The following is a 15,709-nucleotide window of genomic DNA, read 5'->3' on the forward strand; positions in this document are numbered from 1 at the left end:
CCTTGAATTCATAAAACTCCCGAGACCTGCAGAACCTTTCTCAAATATGTATCTTGTGGACTGAGCGAGTTTTGGAAATTTGCTCTGCGATGGCCGACCTCGTAAGCCAGAGGACGCCCCAGTTTTGCTGGCGATGTGAGCCTGCAGGCGCGGCGTCTCCATGCGCGATGAAGTCAAGCTGAAAAGAAAAAGCCACCTGACTTGCATTTATCCCAATGTAATCTCCTGTCATTCAATTTCCGTTGTAATTAAATCACGCTATTCGGTTAAGAGCTGCTATCAGCTAATGAGCTATTGGCTATTTAAAACGCTGAACAGATATCGTTAGTTTTCTTCAGTGAGGGGGCGAGAGGGAAAGGGGTGGATCAGGGAGGGGTCACATATGAGCTTCACTAAGCGGAAGGGTGGGATGTCGGAGGGAAGGTGACAAGAGTCGGGACACTCTATGTAGGTAGGGGGTTTCTAATGATGCTTTATTTCCATTTCAGCAAATATGAGTAGGTGGTACATTGGGATGCTTCTTTCCCATCATGCTCTCCTTCGAGACAGACACACACGTGTGCGCGGTCGAGGGTGACGCTTGAGCTCAGAGTCCAGCGTCATGTCATTTATCTGGCACCCTGGGGGGTGTTTACTGTAAATGTCTGCTGATAGCCCTTCATGGGATCTCACCGCAGGCAACAATCAAAAGCCGCAAGCAAACCAAAACAGCAGAAATGGACCATTCTCCAAGCCAGGGCTCACAGTCCAGCCAGGGCTCACAGTCCAGCCAGTCCGGCCCATAAAGTCTCATGTCTGTTCATCACAAACGGGGCTTGTGTCGCTTCTTTAACAGGGACCATATTCCATGTGACTTGACAGATACTGCCAATTAAGATTAGAGATCGGCCCAGACTATAAGACATGACTTCTTTATTGTCACTGTAGGAGTACAATGAGACGACGTTTGGATCGTTCTTTAGGAACCTCAATAAATCAATGCTAAAGGAAGTTAAAGGGAAGAAAGAGTATAGGATAAAATAAATATCTTGCAATTACAGTACAAAGAGTACAAAAAAAGTACTGGGGGAATGTTGCACATGAATTATTGCGCATGAGACAAATTATAGCAATTGAAAAAAGCCTTGGCTGAGAGTGCAGGATCACAGACAGTGATATTGCACGGTATGATGGATTACACAGAAGAGAGGAGAGCTGCAGTGGGATTCTTATCTGGATCCATCCACGTTTCTGTGAGCAGGGGTGTTGGAGGAACATAGATTCATAGGGTCCAGCGCATTGTAGGGGCCTGATGTGGAATTGGAGGGGGGGTACTCAGGGTTTTTAGGTACGCCCCTGTGCACCCCAGTTCAAGGAACTGGAAAATGAGAAGAACATGAGAGATTGATAGGAAGTCACACCCCTTGTCAGTATGGATGAGGAACCTGAGACTGAGGTCAGGGAAGGTCAGCGATAGCGCCCCCTGCTGGTGGAGCTCCTGCTCTTTTCCGGCAGACAAATCTGTTGTTACAGCTGAAGTCTTTGATCACTTTCGGGGAGTACAAAGTGAAAAAGCTCGCTGGAAAGTAAATACAACTGGAATGTTTGTCTGGTGTCGGTTTATTTTCCTTACCCTCAACATCTGGGCTGCGTGTAAATAAATAAAGGTTTTTCAAATAAACTATTTTCCAGCTGCAAACTTGGGGGTCTATTTCAGAATGTTCCCTTCCAGAACAAAGTCAAGTGTCAAAGTGATGCCATGTGATACATTGTATAGGCTTGTCGGGGGTGGGCTGATATCACAAGAACAGGCATTGCTGTTTTATAGAAATATCTTTTTTTTGTATCGGATCACATATGGTGGGCGTAACATACTGCCTCATTCTCGGAACTTATAGACGTTTATTAAATTGCAACATAATCATCCATCCATCTTCCGTAACTGCTTATTCAGTACAAGGTCGTGGGGAGGATGCGGCCTTTCCCAGAATGCACAGGGCACGAAGCAGGGACTGCCTGCATGGCAGGGAAATAGCATGTTTCTGGAATGAGGGAGGAAGTCGGGGAATGACACGACACACCATGACCGTGCGGAGTCAGACAGGCCTGAATGTGAGACTTATGGAGCCCTAGTGCCAGGGGTGGCTCCGAATGAAGGGAAAGACCACAAAACACAGACATACACCGTGAAGCATACACCGTGTGCCTGCCATTTGCACAAGTACATGGAGATGCTGCTTCCCATGTTTCCCATGATGCTCTCCTTTTCTGAGACATATGCATACAGTTGAGAGTGAAGTTTGGGGTCCAGGCTCTGCTGGAGCCTTTTGTGGAATTAAGGGCTTTGGAACATGTGACTTTTCTGCCAAGGACAGAGTTCACCGCAGCGACCGTCTGATCACCGGCACAGAGGCCTAACCTAGAAAGCCGCTCTGCGCCCCGTGTGACCAAGCCAATGAGAAATTTGCTGATTCCAGCCCAGCGCCTCCTGTCCCAGAATGCCGAGCTCTACTTGCATCTTCATTCAGAATTGTAGTGTCCTAGTTGGTGGGCAGAACGGCATGGTCTCAGACCCCATAGTTCAGCAGCTGCTTGTGTCTGCAGGAAACATTTAATGATTTGGAGATTCAGCGCCTCTCAGCTTCAGACTACAAAGAGAGAGATGATGGTCCCAATCAAAACCAGAGGCCCATTTAATTAGCCCACAATCCATTTCATCTCTGGCGCTCCTCAGAGACGAACAATAGGAAATGGGGGTGTAATTATAATAGAACAATGCTGTGTATTATTAATGAGAGATCCATAATTACTATGATGACTTATCCTACAGTTTACTGTAGTTTGTAGCGATGTAACATTTTTTTGCTACATTTCCTCAGTTTTCCTGATGGATGACAATCAGGACGGAGCTACACGAACAACATGTACATTGTCCAATAGTCCTCACAGGTCTACCAATCTGGCCCATATAAGCTCATGCCAATTGTTTCTTCCACTTTTCCTACAAGAGATGAAGTCTGAAACCGACCTTATGACAAATCAAAATCAGAGGGAACAGAACAGGCACCAGAGCAGCAGTTTGGGTCCACACACCTGGGCCTACACGTCACGCAGTTTGGGGCTTTGCTTAAAACACTGAATTATTAATTCCCACAAGAAGAATCAGCATCACCAAAATTCCAAATTCAGTTGTACATTGTTTCCATATTATGTCCTCGAGCTTGTTTTCCTTTTAAAATTTCTCAGGCTTGTTCTCCTTTTAATTGGCAGACCAATTACATAAAACGTTATATAACTTATGTTGCTCGCACATGTTGCTCTTTCAGGACGACACGTTCGCGCAGTAAATGGGGCAACAGGTCGGCAGGGGCATATCCTGTTTTTCTCATACGGCTGCTGGGAACGGGGCGCAGTGAGGTCTCTGCTTCAACACAATGCGTGATGTCATAATATCAAAACCAATGCGATGCAAGACACTACACAATTCATGATGTCATGATATCACAACCAATAGGATACAAGACGCTACACCTCCATGTACAGGCCATACACAAGTAATCACATGACCAAAAAGTTCAGCATACTTCATAATTTTAAACTTTACTGAAATAACCAATTTTGCACCAAAACCAAGTTCACTTAGACGTTATGTTAAATATTCGCTACACATGCCCGATTTGAGTTTGCATAAAGCACCATAAATTGACCAATGGGAAGAGAGCTCATCAAGAGCTGAGCAGATGATGAAGCTGTGTGTTTTTGTACACAATGAGCATTAGAAGTCTAAACCAACTCTTTGTTCCAGCAGATTTTCATCTTGATGAACGACAGATGACCTGTATAGTAAATTGGAAGACACTCATGGGTCTCCTACTGGCTCCCTCCCCGTTAAATACCCTAAATTGGCAGCATGAGAGAGGGGAACATCTTGCCCGCAGGCTCTGTGTTAGAGCACTTCTGTGCCTCTTGTGATAATGACCGCAGAAATCTAATTAGCAGAAAATGGTCCAGCTGGGGTACCTATATCCAGAGCTACATTCAGCTACGCACCACGACCTTCGACCCCAACGTGTGACACATTCAGTCCAGAGGGCAGGATGCATCACTTGAGAAAGCACCAGGATCTCTGAACGGCTGGTAATAAATCCTTTTTATTATTATAATCATTTCCATGGTTCATGAGAGGTATCGAAGATGCGAGTAGTCTGGACCCAACTCTAAGAGTCCAGACATATACGTTTTTAATGTCTTATTGCATCACACTATACAAGCAGTAAACACGGCCTTAGGCCAAAAACTGAATATTCCCATATTTACAGTAAAGCGATATGTCATCATTTCTCAACTTATTCATAAGATGTTAAAATCAAGATTTGGTTGCATTGTAAACAGGTTGTTTTTTTTTTATATAACTCAAAGAGAACAGAAGACAACGTGGTTGGATTTGCAACAGACCACAAACTGTAAAAGTCCCCAATATTCTATTTACATTCAGTTTTGTTGAGGATGTAAAACAGTGGACAACGCAAACTTCTGCAAAAAAGAGTAGCAAACTATTGTCAAATGTTCTTCGACACATAACTTTCCTAAAAGAGAAATGGGAGCACAACGTTACGTTTGAGAGAGCCATGCTTGACGTGTTAGTGTATGTACACACACCGACTCCCAGGACCCCCGCATGGCTGAGGAATGCCTCATGCAGCTTCTTTATTGTTATGTCCATTTCCAGACAGCTCCAGCAGGGGGCATAATAAGTCCCAGCGCTACAGTATCACCTGCAAACCCTAAAGTGTACTTCTATCAGATCCGAGACTACAGATCCACAAGTACTAAATCAGAAAGGGAAGGCCGGTTAAGCCTGATAACTGGAGTTCACAACTAACTTAGTTGTTAACGTAGCCTAACCATGGTGATCCACATTGAACCAACTCCAAGACGCTGTTCTGTACCCTTGAGGTCAAAATATCGGTGTGCACCATTAATTACTCGTATGATTCGGTCATGGGTACGTTCAGTGCTAACTGAAATCTGGGTTCCGTAGTTTCGCTGGAATCTTCCACAGGACCACCGTACTGATCCCAGGTCAGTTTCAGGGCCACTCTTTGTGGTGGGACCTGTCGTGCCTCTTCTTCTCGTTCTTCTCCTTTTGAAGCCTTTCTAGCTCAGCTTCATACATCATCTCCTGGATCAGGTACTTCTCACGCCGCATGCGGTCGCGCAGGTCCTTCGGAAGGTCTGGGATCAGGTAGGCAATCAGGTTTTTAATGGTAAAAACCAGGTGCTGTGAACGGAGGGACAAATCAAAATCAAATGAAGCTGGAATGTAGCAACAGCACATCTCCAATTGGATGAAGCTAAAATATAGCAAATGTACAATTCTAATTGGATGAGCTAATATACAGTAATGACACAACTCTGATTGGATGAAGGTGGAATACAGCGACGGCACAATTCTGATTGGATGAAACTGGAAACCAGCAACAGCACAACTGATTGGATGACACGGGAATACCTCAACAGCACAACTCTGATTAGATGAAGCAGGAATGCAGTGACAGCACAACTGATTGGATGACACTAGAATACCTTAACAACACAAATCTGATTGGATGAAGCAGGAATGCAGCAACAGCACAACTGATTGGATGACACTAGAATACCTTAACAGCACAGCTCTGATTGGATGAAGCTGGAATACAGCAACAGCACAACTCTGATTGGATGAAGCTAGAATACAGCAACAGCACAACTCTGATTGGATGGAGCTGGAATACAGTACCAGGAATGCAGAAACAGAAAACGTAGGATGTGATGCATTCACATGCATTCACATTGCAAACTATATATCAATATATGAATAAATGTACATAATTCACAGAACATGAGATCCAATACACCACAGACAGTACTCTATGAACTGTATATAATATATATGCCTGGTCCAGTACATTAGATAGTGTGTAGGTTATATGGGATATGTATTAGTTACAATACATTAGGGTTGCTGTATGGTATATATTCTAGCTACAGTTTTCCTGACAGAGTTTACGCACAGCAGGTAATGTGACCTGCCGGGTTTACCTCGAACACGATGATGAAGGCTAGCCGCGCCGCGAGAACATGCCAGAACTGAAGTGTGTAGGCGTAGGGCTCCTCGGAGTCCGGCGAAGCGCGGTAATCCCGATACCTGCGGGGGTGTCAGAGACACTGCACCGGTCAGGAAGAATCGCAGGATCAGATCGTTAGAATCATCACTGCCTGAAACTGCCAGGGCGACTCCAGAGTAAACATGCATAAGACTTTAGGTTCGGTAGGTCGGTGATGTTTATTACGATGTCGTCTGAAGACCCCCACCTGCAATACCTCACCGGGGATCCATATAAATCCGATCCATCCGACCGGGGCTCTGATCGGTTTTCGAAGTCCGTAACGAGGAATATTGACAAACTGGCATTGACATATCCCACCATGCACCTGGAGAGGGCGGAAAACCCAAGAGTCAGATTTTGATGGCTTGCTCAGAAAAAGGGACATGCGAAAAAAAGTTTTAAATATGGTTAGAGAACCACGACAGCACAGCTTGGATGTGATCTTGGATCTGTAGTGGGCAGTGTACCTCTGTAAGCTGACTCTGTAGTGGGCAGTGTACCCCTATAAGCTGACTCTGTAGTGAGCAGTGTACCCCTGTAAGCTGACTCTGTAGTGAGCAGTGTACCCCTATAAGCTGACTCTGTAGTGAGCAGTGTACCCCTGTAAGCTGACTCTGTAGTGAGCAGTGTACCCCTATAAGCTGACTCTGTAGTGAGCAGTGTACCCCTATAAGCTGACTCTGTAGTGAGCAGTGTACCCCTATAAGCTGACTCTGTAGTGAGCAGTGTACCCCTGTAAGCTGACTCTGTAGTGAGCAGTGTACCCCTATAAGCTGACTCTGTAGTGAGCAGTGTACCCCTATAAGCTGACTCTGTAGTGAGCAGTGTACCCCTGTAAGCTGACTCTGTAGTGAGCAGTGTACCCCTGTAAGCTGACTCTGTAGTGAGCAGTGTACCCCTATAAGCTGACTCTGTAGTGGGCAGTGTACCCCTATAAGCTGACTCTGTAGTGGGCAGTGTACCAGTGAGCCTGGTACTTACATTTCCCCGGCCCGGCCCTGTCCAGCACAAGGGCCATACTTATAGGCATAAACCAATCGGGGGATGAAGTCAGATGTCACAGCAATGACAAAGGCGTTGGTGATGACGGAGAGGATGCCAATGCCTTCCAGGATGCCATACCAGATGCCTTCAAAATACCAACATGACAAATATATAAGTGTCCTAGGAGAATCATGTAACGCTTAATACATACATACATTGGAATATAATGACAGGCCTTGCCTATGTCCTTTGCTTGCGAGGGTAGAGGTCGTCTCCATTGTGTTACAAATTTGTAGGCGTCCAGGCGAATTTCAATGATGTTGTTCAATAAGGCCAACAGAGGAGCCAATGGGAAAGCAGCCACAAATATTGTAGTGAAGCCAAACTGTAGGACTGCAGACAAAAGTGCGATTCCTTGCTGAATTTACATACCAAGAACAGCTGATAAACCCGGGATACATTGCTACCACAATCTGATAAACGGGTGAACAAATAGACAGATAATCATTTGAAATACAAGTACACAAACGGCAATGTTTCAAGTTGTAAATACACACCAATAGTCAGATACAATTTTTCTCACCTCACTTCCCATAAACTGACTTTCTGTTTATGATACAGTGTACATGTTTAACGTAGTGTGCAGGATTCCAATCTAACAAAGTGCTTAGAGAATCTGTAGCATCTGCAGGAGTTGGTTTATTATGGCGAAATCTCAGCTACAAGCAACAGGGAGGTGCACATACTCATCTCTAGGTATTCATCAAAGAGCCCGTAAGCATTCATGGGCTGAAGGTTGTAGTCCTTCTCCCACTGTGGGAAGCTGGCCTTCACCTTCCGGCCGTGCTCCTTACGCAGCCTCCGCCGCGTCCACCAGTTCTGTATGAGCCTGGGGGGGTGGAATGAGGCAGGGCAGGGCAGGGGGCGGAGTCAGAACCCATCATATAAGGAGTGTCACTGAGACACGCACCTCGAGCTCAGAAATGCAGTTCATCTGGACTGATCCTGTTTTACTGCTGCATGTACCAACGAGAAGGTCTGTTAGGGAACTCCATCATGTGAATTTCATATTTTGCTTAAACGAAGCTGAATTTGCAACTGAATTTACTAGTATTGGACCGATGTGAGATTTACACACAGGCACTAACTAATGTGGTGTCTGATTTCTGGAACTCGTGCTCTTCTGTAACTAGACACAGATCTCGATTAGACTCGCCTAAATTGCGTGGTTGATCGTTTTCTGTCTTATGTTTGATATGCTTACATGAAAACAAACATTTAAATAATCACAAATAACCACACACACAGACGAATAAACATTGTACCGTAATGCTAAGGATTATGTGGGCTCTGTAAAATCTGGAGAAGATAAAAAGAAAAAATAATGCATTTGGAGTCATTGTAAAACATTACATCAAATGGCCACTAGAGGGAGCCACATAGACGTCCAAACGATGTAGCCAGTAGCAAGCTAACTGCACTGACTGTGATGCCCCCTTGTGTGGAGATGATCTGAGCTGTACTCACGGGTAGCCCAGCTCCATGAAGTTGTTCCAGGTCTGCTTGAGCACCATGATAATACCCATCTGCATACACAGGTCAATCAGGCATCCGCTTGGGTGACACTGCCAGAACAGCCCAGTGGGAGAGACGAATCAGAACCTCTGACATATTTACCAGTCACCCTCTGAAATCTTTGGCGTTATTTTCATGAGCCACTATGCTAACGCTATGCTAATTATCGTATTATTTTAGCATATTAGCATTGCATCATATTGTGGCATTTTAATGTTGAATTATGGGATAGCTGAGACGGTGAATATGTTAGCGCACCTCCTCCAGCTTCCACCTGTTGATGAGTCGCAGGTATGCACCTGGGCGGCCGGTGAATCTGCAGAACAGGAGCCCGTGAGATGGATTTGGCGCAGGCAGCGGCCACCTCCTGACCCCGGATCAGATACATAGCACTGACCTCCCGAGGAAGAAGGCGATGTAGAAGGTGGAGCTGTTCAGATTGACGAACTGAAACAGGAACATCTTCAGCGTGAAGCTGTTCTCCCATTCTGACTCCGTCCTGGGCTGTTCTGTACACGTCGATGCGTTCCCACCAGAATGTTAGTGCAACGTCAATGTAACCATCCATTCAACAGTTCAAATCAATACAACACATATTGTATTCGCTACACATTCACAACTGTAACTAGTTAACTATTAGCTTAATATGATAACTATGTGATTATATATTAACTAGCAAAAATGAGAGAAAATATTTGTATAGTATTTTAGTCTATGGGTCTTCCATTCATAATCAATATATGCCATAGGAATTAAAATATTTTTGGTTAGCATTGTTGCATTTATTATACATGAAAAAATTAGTAATTGACAGAATTTCTTACCTAAATTTGTCAGGAGAAGAGCAACCTTTTCATACACCTGGGAAGCAAATAGACACACTTTCTCAGACACAAGGAGGGAGGGCTTGTGATGCACCCTGATGGTGAATGGGACCACTGTGCAGATCATGTGACCCCCATAAGGCAACATGGGTACCAGAATCTCTCTGCTCCTTTTCATGTAGCTAATATTTACAGCCCAATGAATAAAAAAACCATTCAATTTTAAGACACTTGAAATAAAATCAGCTCCCAAAACCAGGAAGCGGGAATAAAAGCTGCTAAATGCAACAAATTGCAGTCACGGCACCTAGAAATTGGTGAATAGAATATATAACTGCAGTTATAGAAAGTAGAGGAGCGCAGAGGGGTATGTGAAGGGCAACTTACCACGTTGAGCAGCATTATGATGCAGAAGTTAATGCACACCGCCGTCCCGGTAGTTGCAACCTGAGAGTTATTCCTGATTAGTGCCCAATCGAAGGCGGCGAACGTGCTGACGGTCACCACCCGGTAGATGACGATGCCGAACACGGCTGCGATGACCACCAGGATCTGTTGGATGGCGTGCAAAGCGGACAGGCTGCCGTCACCGCGACGCGGCTGAGAAAAAGCGGGGAGCCTAGATGACAGACGACTGAGATTAACCTGCCTGTCATGGGCTACTGATTTCCCGCCCATTTTAATACAAAATGTCTCCGTCGCATAAATACTGAGCAATAAGTCATTGACTGGGCTGTCATCTTCCATTTGCAAACCAGACATTAACCATCATTGGCATGCAGCTCCAGAAAATAAGGTGAAGCAGATGAAATCCCAAATCATGATGCTTCCCAGCTCCTCTATGGACAAAAGTGTCCCATTTTTATAATATCCAATGGTCAGTTTCATACTGAGGCATCATACAGGAGTGGATAAAATAAGGAAAACACACATTGGAGCACTGATTGACCATGGAGATCCCTGAACAGTGATGCACTGGGGCACTGACTGACCATGGAGATCCCTGAACAGTGATGCACTGGGGCACTGATTGACCATGGAGATCCCTGAACAGTGATGCACTGGGGCACTGACTGACCATGAAGATCCCTGAACAGTGAAGCACTGGGATATTGACTGACCATGGAAATCCCTGAACAGTGAAGCACTGGAGCACTAACTAAGGAGATCCCTGAACAGTAATGCACTGGGGCACTGATTGACCATGGAGATCCCTGAACAGTGATGCACTGGGGCACTGACTGACCATGAAGATCCCTGAACAGTGAAGCACTGGGATATTGACTGACCATGGAAATCCCTGAACAGTGAAGCACTGGAGCACTAACTAAGGAGATCCCTGAACAGTAAAGCGCTGGGTCCCTGACCAACCATAAGTATCTCTGAATAATGAAGCACTGGGACACTGACTGACCATGAATATCCCTGAATAATGAAGCACTGGGACACTGGCTGACCATGAAGATCCCTGAACAGTGAAGCACTGGGATACTGACTAGGCCATGGAGAGACCACTGAGATCCTTCAACAGTGACGTACTGGGACACTGACTGACCCCGGAGATCCCTGAAGAGTGAAGCACTGGGGAACTAACTGACTAAGAAGATGACTGACCATGAAGAAGATCCCTGATGCCGACACCACCAAGCGGCTGCACTTGTCTGTGAAGGCTTGGTAAGGCTCCGGCTTCCCCGATATCGGGTTCATCCTCTCCTTCTTCGAGTATTTGGCCTCGAACTGCGGTCGGATTTCTTCCTGTGAGAGACAATCAATCTCCAGTTGTACGATTCTGAAAATAAGACACCGGGATGGATTGAAGACAGAGATGGAACAGAGACCTCCTCCTCTTCCCAATCGATTAGGTCCCAGTCGTAAGCGAGGACTGCTCGCCTCCTCTTCCAGAACTCCAGGAATACTGTTGCTGAAATGCAGAGAGCACAGCTCAGAAGCGGCATCCAGACGAATCAGCGCATTAATTGCTCACACTCTTGTTACAGTACAACATGTCGCTTCAAAATCTTGTGAAACGTGAGAGGCAGAATTGTATCTGGGTCAGATTTGGGCCACCCAGGGCCCGTCACCACCAAAGTGGCACGCTCTGATAGCTGTGCCAAACGTCGGCTGGCACGGCTCATCTGTTCACCACTGTCATGACATAACAGGGAGTTTCGAAGCCATCACTGGCCCATCTGCCTCCTCCACCAGCTTGAAGCAGTGACCTTTAGCCTCCAGAGGGCGCCAGAGAACCTCGAATGAAAAAATAAATCTCCCCGGTGGAATATTTCACAGCATATATGGACAGTGCTGTTATCCGCAGCGCGCACGGTGAGATGTATTTTCAGTGGGAACAGCTTGCGTGGGCTCTGCGCTTCTGAACACCAGGTTTCGCCTTCATAAACCCCACTGCAGCTCTTAAAAAGCCACGCAACAAAATCAGCGAGCTTTTCACTGAAGTGCTCAGCAGCTGTCCTACATCTCCGAGAAATGTGGAGTATGCAGGAAGTTAAAGTGCCATTAATTAGCACCCCCCCACACCACCACCACACACACACACACACACACCGAAAATAACAGCAATGGGCAGCTCTGATAGCTCCCTCAAGGTCATGTGACAGCCACCAGAACACGGGGCCAGGCTTCTGATGCGTGGATTATGGGTAAACGCGCGATGTGCACTGCGGCGTGTCCGCTGCAGAAGGCCTCCCCACCCAGGGATCCTGAGGCAGTCCACCCGCGACGTCACGCGAGCCTCAAAGCTGCCACTCTGGGCATTATGCAAGATGAGGACACCGATTTTCCGGAAAAAGGACATTCGCTGATGCCTATCGAAGTCAAATGGCACGATTATTCCCGGCTAATGCGCATAGCCAGAATGATTCGTCTCGATTTACGCAGGGCTGATAGATTATATATAATTCAATTGCGACAAAAATACGAGGGGCAGGAATCTATACGAGACCAGCGTCAAGATATTCTTAATTAATGCTGTCTCAACAAAAGCTGCCTGTCTGATGGTGCGGTAACTTACCCCAAACCGCCATAAACACGGCGAAGAACACGGTTCCCCCATTATCAAACAGATGAGTTACCTATAATGAAAACAGAATGAGTTCAAGCATTTATCAACATTTAAAATCACTCGGCAATGAAATGAATAACCCCTTATTGTTGTTATAGGAGTACACCTTTGGTTTAAATATCACACGCCTTGGATCGAACTAGCCTCGTTTACACCAATCTCTGATCTGTGATCTACGACGCAGGGGTATTTAAATCACAAGAGAGAAGATGAATGGCATTGATGCTGAATGGCAGGGTGAGCCCGCCAGGAGATGGCAAGGCACTTCAAAATGAGACGGCGGCCATGTGCCGAAACACAGTACCTTTGCGTAGACGCAGCTGTCAGACAGTCGCATGTAGGGGCAGTACTTGTCGCAAAGGGGACACATTATAATTGATGTTGCTTGACAGACTTCTTTACTGAAAAATCACAAATGGTCTTTAGCCTTAGTTGCTATCAACAAACAACACATTCAAAGAAACATATGCTATTTTTGTATTATTTACATTCGTACATAATTCATCCATCTTCCAGCCACTTATTCTAGGTAGGGCTCTTTATAATATGCTATTTATAAATAAATAAAAATATTTAGCCATATTTTAACATATTTGATCAATAAGGTTATTTAGAGCTAATCAATACACAATTTAATATCTATTTCTGTAGTCCAGAGATTCCTGATAATGAGTTCAGTGTTTGCATTAGGCATGTTGATGCTCCTACATTTTCCATCCATCCATCCATAATTTCTTATGCATCCCAGGGTAGTAGTGGATCCTTTCACAGGAAGCACAGGGCACAGCCTCACACACGCATTCACACACTATGGGTAAAAGCAGAGGATTTCATTTCCCATCGCAGGCGAAGCTGTCCTGGGTGGTCTGACGTGAATGTATGGTTAGCTCGGGCTCCCCCACCTGATCCCAGTGTGACGAGGGACCCACATGAATTATTTAACCGTTTCTGAACAGGGCCAAGAGATGTGTTTCAGACCTGAAGGCCGGGAGATACTGACGCTACCTGACTTGGCAATGCTCCAGTGTGAAGACTCCATAGAGGAAGACCAGCAACCCCACCATGGCTGCCGGAAAGAGCATGCCCGTGTACCAGCCCAGCCATGCGAAGTAGAGACCGATCTTCTCCCCAAAGTATCTCCTGCCAAGCAACACCCACAAGAGGACACGCTGGATGACCCAAATTCCAAACGACAATGAGGGCAGAAGGAGCCTGAATTTAATAGCATCGAAGCTTCAAGCTCTCAGTAACTCTTCAAGATTATACAGGTTTCCCTTAATTAATGTGGTTTTGTTTAAAGCGAGTTAAATTAATCGCGGTTAAATTAATTGCGACTATCCTTTTATGTACGCATTAAAAATTTTGATCAACACACTCCCAAAACTCCCGTGAATCAATACATCGTATCGTAACACGAGGTGGAGGTTATAACAATGTCCTTGGCCAACACATGCATGTTATATATACTTATCGATATTGAGATCAGTCAATAGTAGATCGACTAAAATTTTTATTATTGATTATTCTATTTAATGAGACACGGTTTTGATTACCATGGTGACGTTTGAGGATTAATTAATTGCATTAATCAATGGAAACCTGTATTTTCCTGCTAGCAGCTAATAGAAACCTCTGTTATATGTACATGTAGTCTCTATGTGTCTATACATCTGTTCTATGTGTCTATACATCTGTTCTTGACCACTTCTCCAGTAGAAGGTTACCTAGAGCCTACATCAGGAAATATGGGGCATAAGGCAGGGGAGCACCTTTACAGGATGCACTTCTGTTCATGCGAAGCAGGAGTATTCTGCATGCAAACAAGGCTGTAGTCATTAGCTAACACTTACGTACACTGACCTACAGCTAACAGCTATACGCTAAACTGCAGCAAAGCTAACAGCAGCCCCAAGTGGGAGCTCTGTAGGTAAATCAGGAGTACCGTATGAGATCCAGCGGCTGGTACTTGTACCAGACTCCCCACCACGCCCAGCACTCATACAGGAGGTGTCGCTGGTTGTCTGCCCCATGGGTCCGAATGGAGTTTTTACTCCTGTAGCTTCCCTGCAGAAACAGAGCCCAGTTCACACCTGGTCCATTAAAATGATTTATTCATAGTATAAATGACAGTTTCTTGTAGCTCGTTCATACTTGAAGCATAATGAAACATTTGTCGGTATTTATTTACGCAATTTGCGCGACGTTTGTAGCTATTTAACTTACAGGCTATCAATAACTGGCATGAACAGCCAAGGGGCATAAAAGTGTTTCATTTTATCAAACAAAGGACAGAGATGTTAACAGAATAATAGATCACACGTGTTTCTATTTGAATATCCATTAAATGCCATCAGACATACTAATTAAACTGCTTCCAGAACAAGCCACGCTTTCAACCAGTTTCATTGTTTTCCCAGGCAAACTGTGAACTTCCTTGACCAGCTTTGAATTCCTACACTTCCAACAAAAGAAGTTATTACTGCCTCAGCAGATTTAATTCAGTCCCCCCCCCCACACACTGTATTTTAGGTTAGTTCTACAGAGTCCCACTCCAGGTTCATTGAGGTTCCATATACACTCAGTGGCCGGTTTATTAATGCGAACAGCCAGCTTCTCCAAATAGCGAATCACGTGGCTGCAACTGAATACATATAGCAGCACAGGCCGGGTCTGAGCAGCGGAACAGCTGAGTCTGATCTAAATGATTCTGAGTGTGTTGTGATTGTTTGGCCATGCTTGGTGGTTTCGATATCTCAGAATCAGCCACCCTCCTGGGATTTTAGAGTGTCTAGAGTCTACAGAGGATTTTTTGATGCACAAAAACATCAGGTCAATGGCATTCCTGCACCTGAAAACACCTGATCACTGAGAGAGATCAGAGGAGAATGGTCAGACTCGTTAAAACTAACAGGAAGGTCACAAGTACAAAAATAACAGCTCAGTACGACAGATCAGATGTGTAGAAGGGCTTCGCTGTATCCACATCTCGTTTACCCTCGAAGTGCTTCTAGGGAAAATGTTGGTCCTACCTGCTACTAACATGGTATAGGTAAGCAGGTGGCCACTGAGTGTATACGTAAATGTCAAGGACAGCATATCGATGGTTCTACTCAGTTCCC

The 15,709-nt window shown here is 45.2% G+C and overlaps 1 protein-coding gene across 3 annotated transcripts in view; it reads right to left on the reverse strand.

The window, feature by feature from the left end:
- Nucleotides 1–4,111: 4,111 nt before the first annotated feature.
- Nucleotides 4,112–15,709, reverse strand: part of LOC125739023 (anoctamin-4-like) — a 39,759-nt gene continuing 28,161 nt past the window's right edge. For all 3 annotated transcript variants that reach the window (XM_049008653.1, XM_049008655.1, XM_049008654.1), the window contains 17 exons: nucleotides 14,533–14,654; nucleotides 13,596–13,730; nucleotides 12,895–12,991; nucleotides 12,540–12,600; nucleotides 11,350–11,432; nucleotides 11,126–11,266; nucleotides 9,899–10,063; nucleotides 9,512–9,548; nucleotides 9,085–9,196; nucleotides 8,946–9,003; nucleotides 8,640–8,737; nucleotides 7,859–8,001; nucleotides 7,353–7,505; nucleotides 7,110–7,257; nucleotides 6,334–6,453; nucleotides 6,061–6,166; nucleotides 4,112–5,260 (listed from right to left, as the gene is read on the reverse strand). In XM_049008653.1, coding sequence (XP_048864610.1) covers nucleotides 5,069–5,260; nucleotides 6,061–6,166; nucleotides 6,334–6,453; nucleotides 7,110–7,257; nucleotides 7,353–7,505; nucleotides 7,859–8,001; nucleotides 8,640–8,737; nucleotides 8,946–9,003; nucleotides 9,085–9,196; nucleotides 9,512–9,548; nucleotides 9,899–10,063; nucleotides 11,126–11,266; nucleotides 11,350–11,432; nucleotides 12,540–12,600; nucleotides 12,895–12,991; nucleotides 13,596–13,730; nucleotides 14,533–14,654 — 1,971 coding nt within the window. In that variant the 3' untranslated portion in view covers nucleotides 4,112–5,068. The remainder of the gene's footprint in view (nucleotides 5,261–6,060; nucleotides 6,167–6,333; nucleotides 6,454–7,109; nucleotides 7,258–7,352; nucleotides 7,506–7,858; nucleotides 8,002–8,639; nucleotides 8,738–8,945; nucleotides 9,004–9,084; nucleotides 9,197–9,511; nucleotides 9,549–9,898; nucleotides 10,064–11,125; nucleotides 11,267–11,349; nucleotides 11,433–12,539; nucleotides 12,601–12,894; nucleotides 12,992–13,595; nucleotides 13,731–14,532; nucleotides 14,655–15,709) is intronic.

The sequence above is a fragment of the Brienomyrus brachyistius genome, chromosome 3 (assembly GCF_023856365.1).
Source record: "Brienomyrus brachyistius isolate T26 chromosome 3, BBRACH_0.4, whole genome shotgun sequence".
NCBI lineage: Eukaryota > Metazoa > Chordata > Actinopteri > Osteoglossiformes > Mormyridae > Brienomyrus > Brienomyrus brachyistius.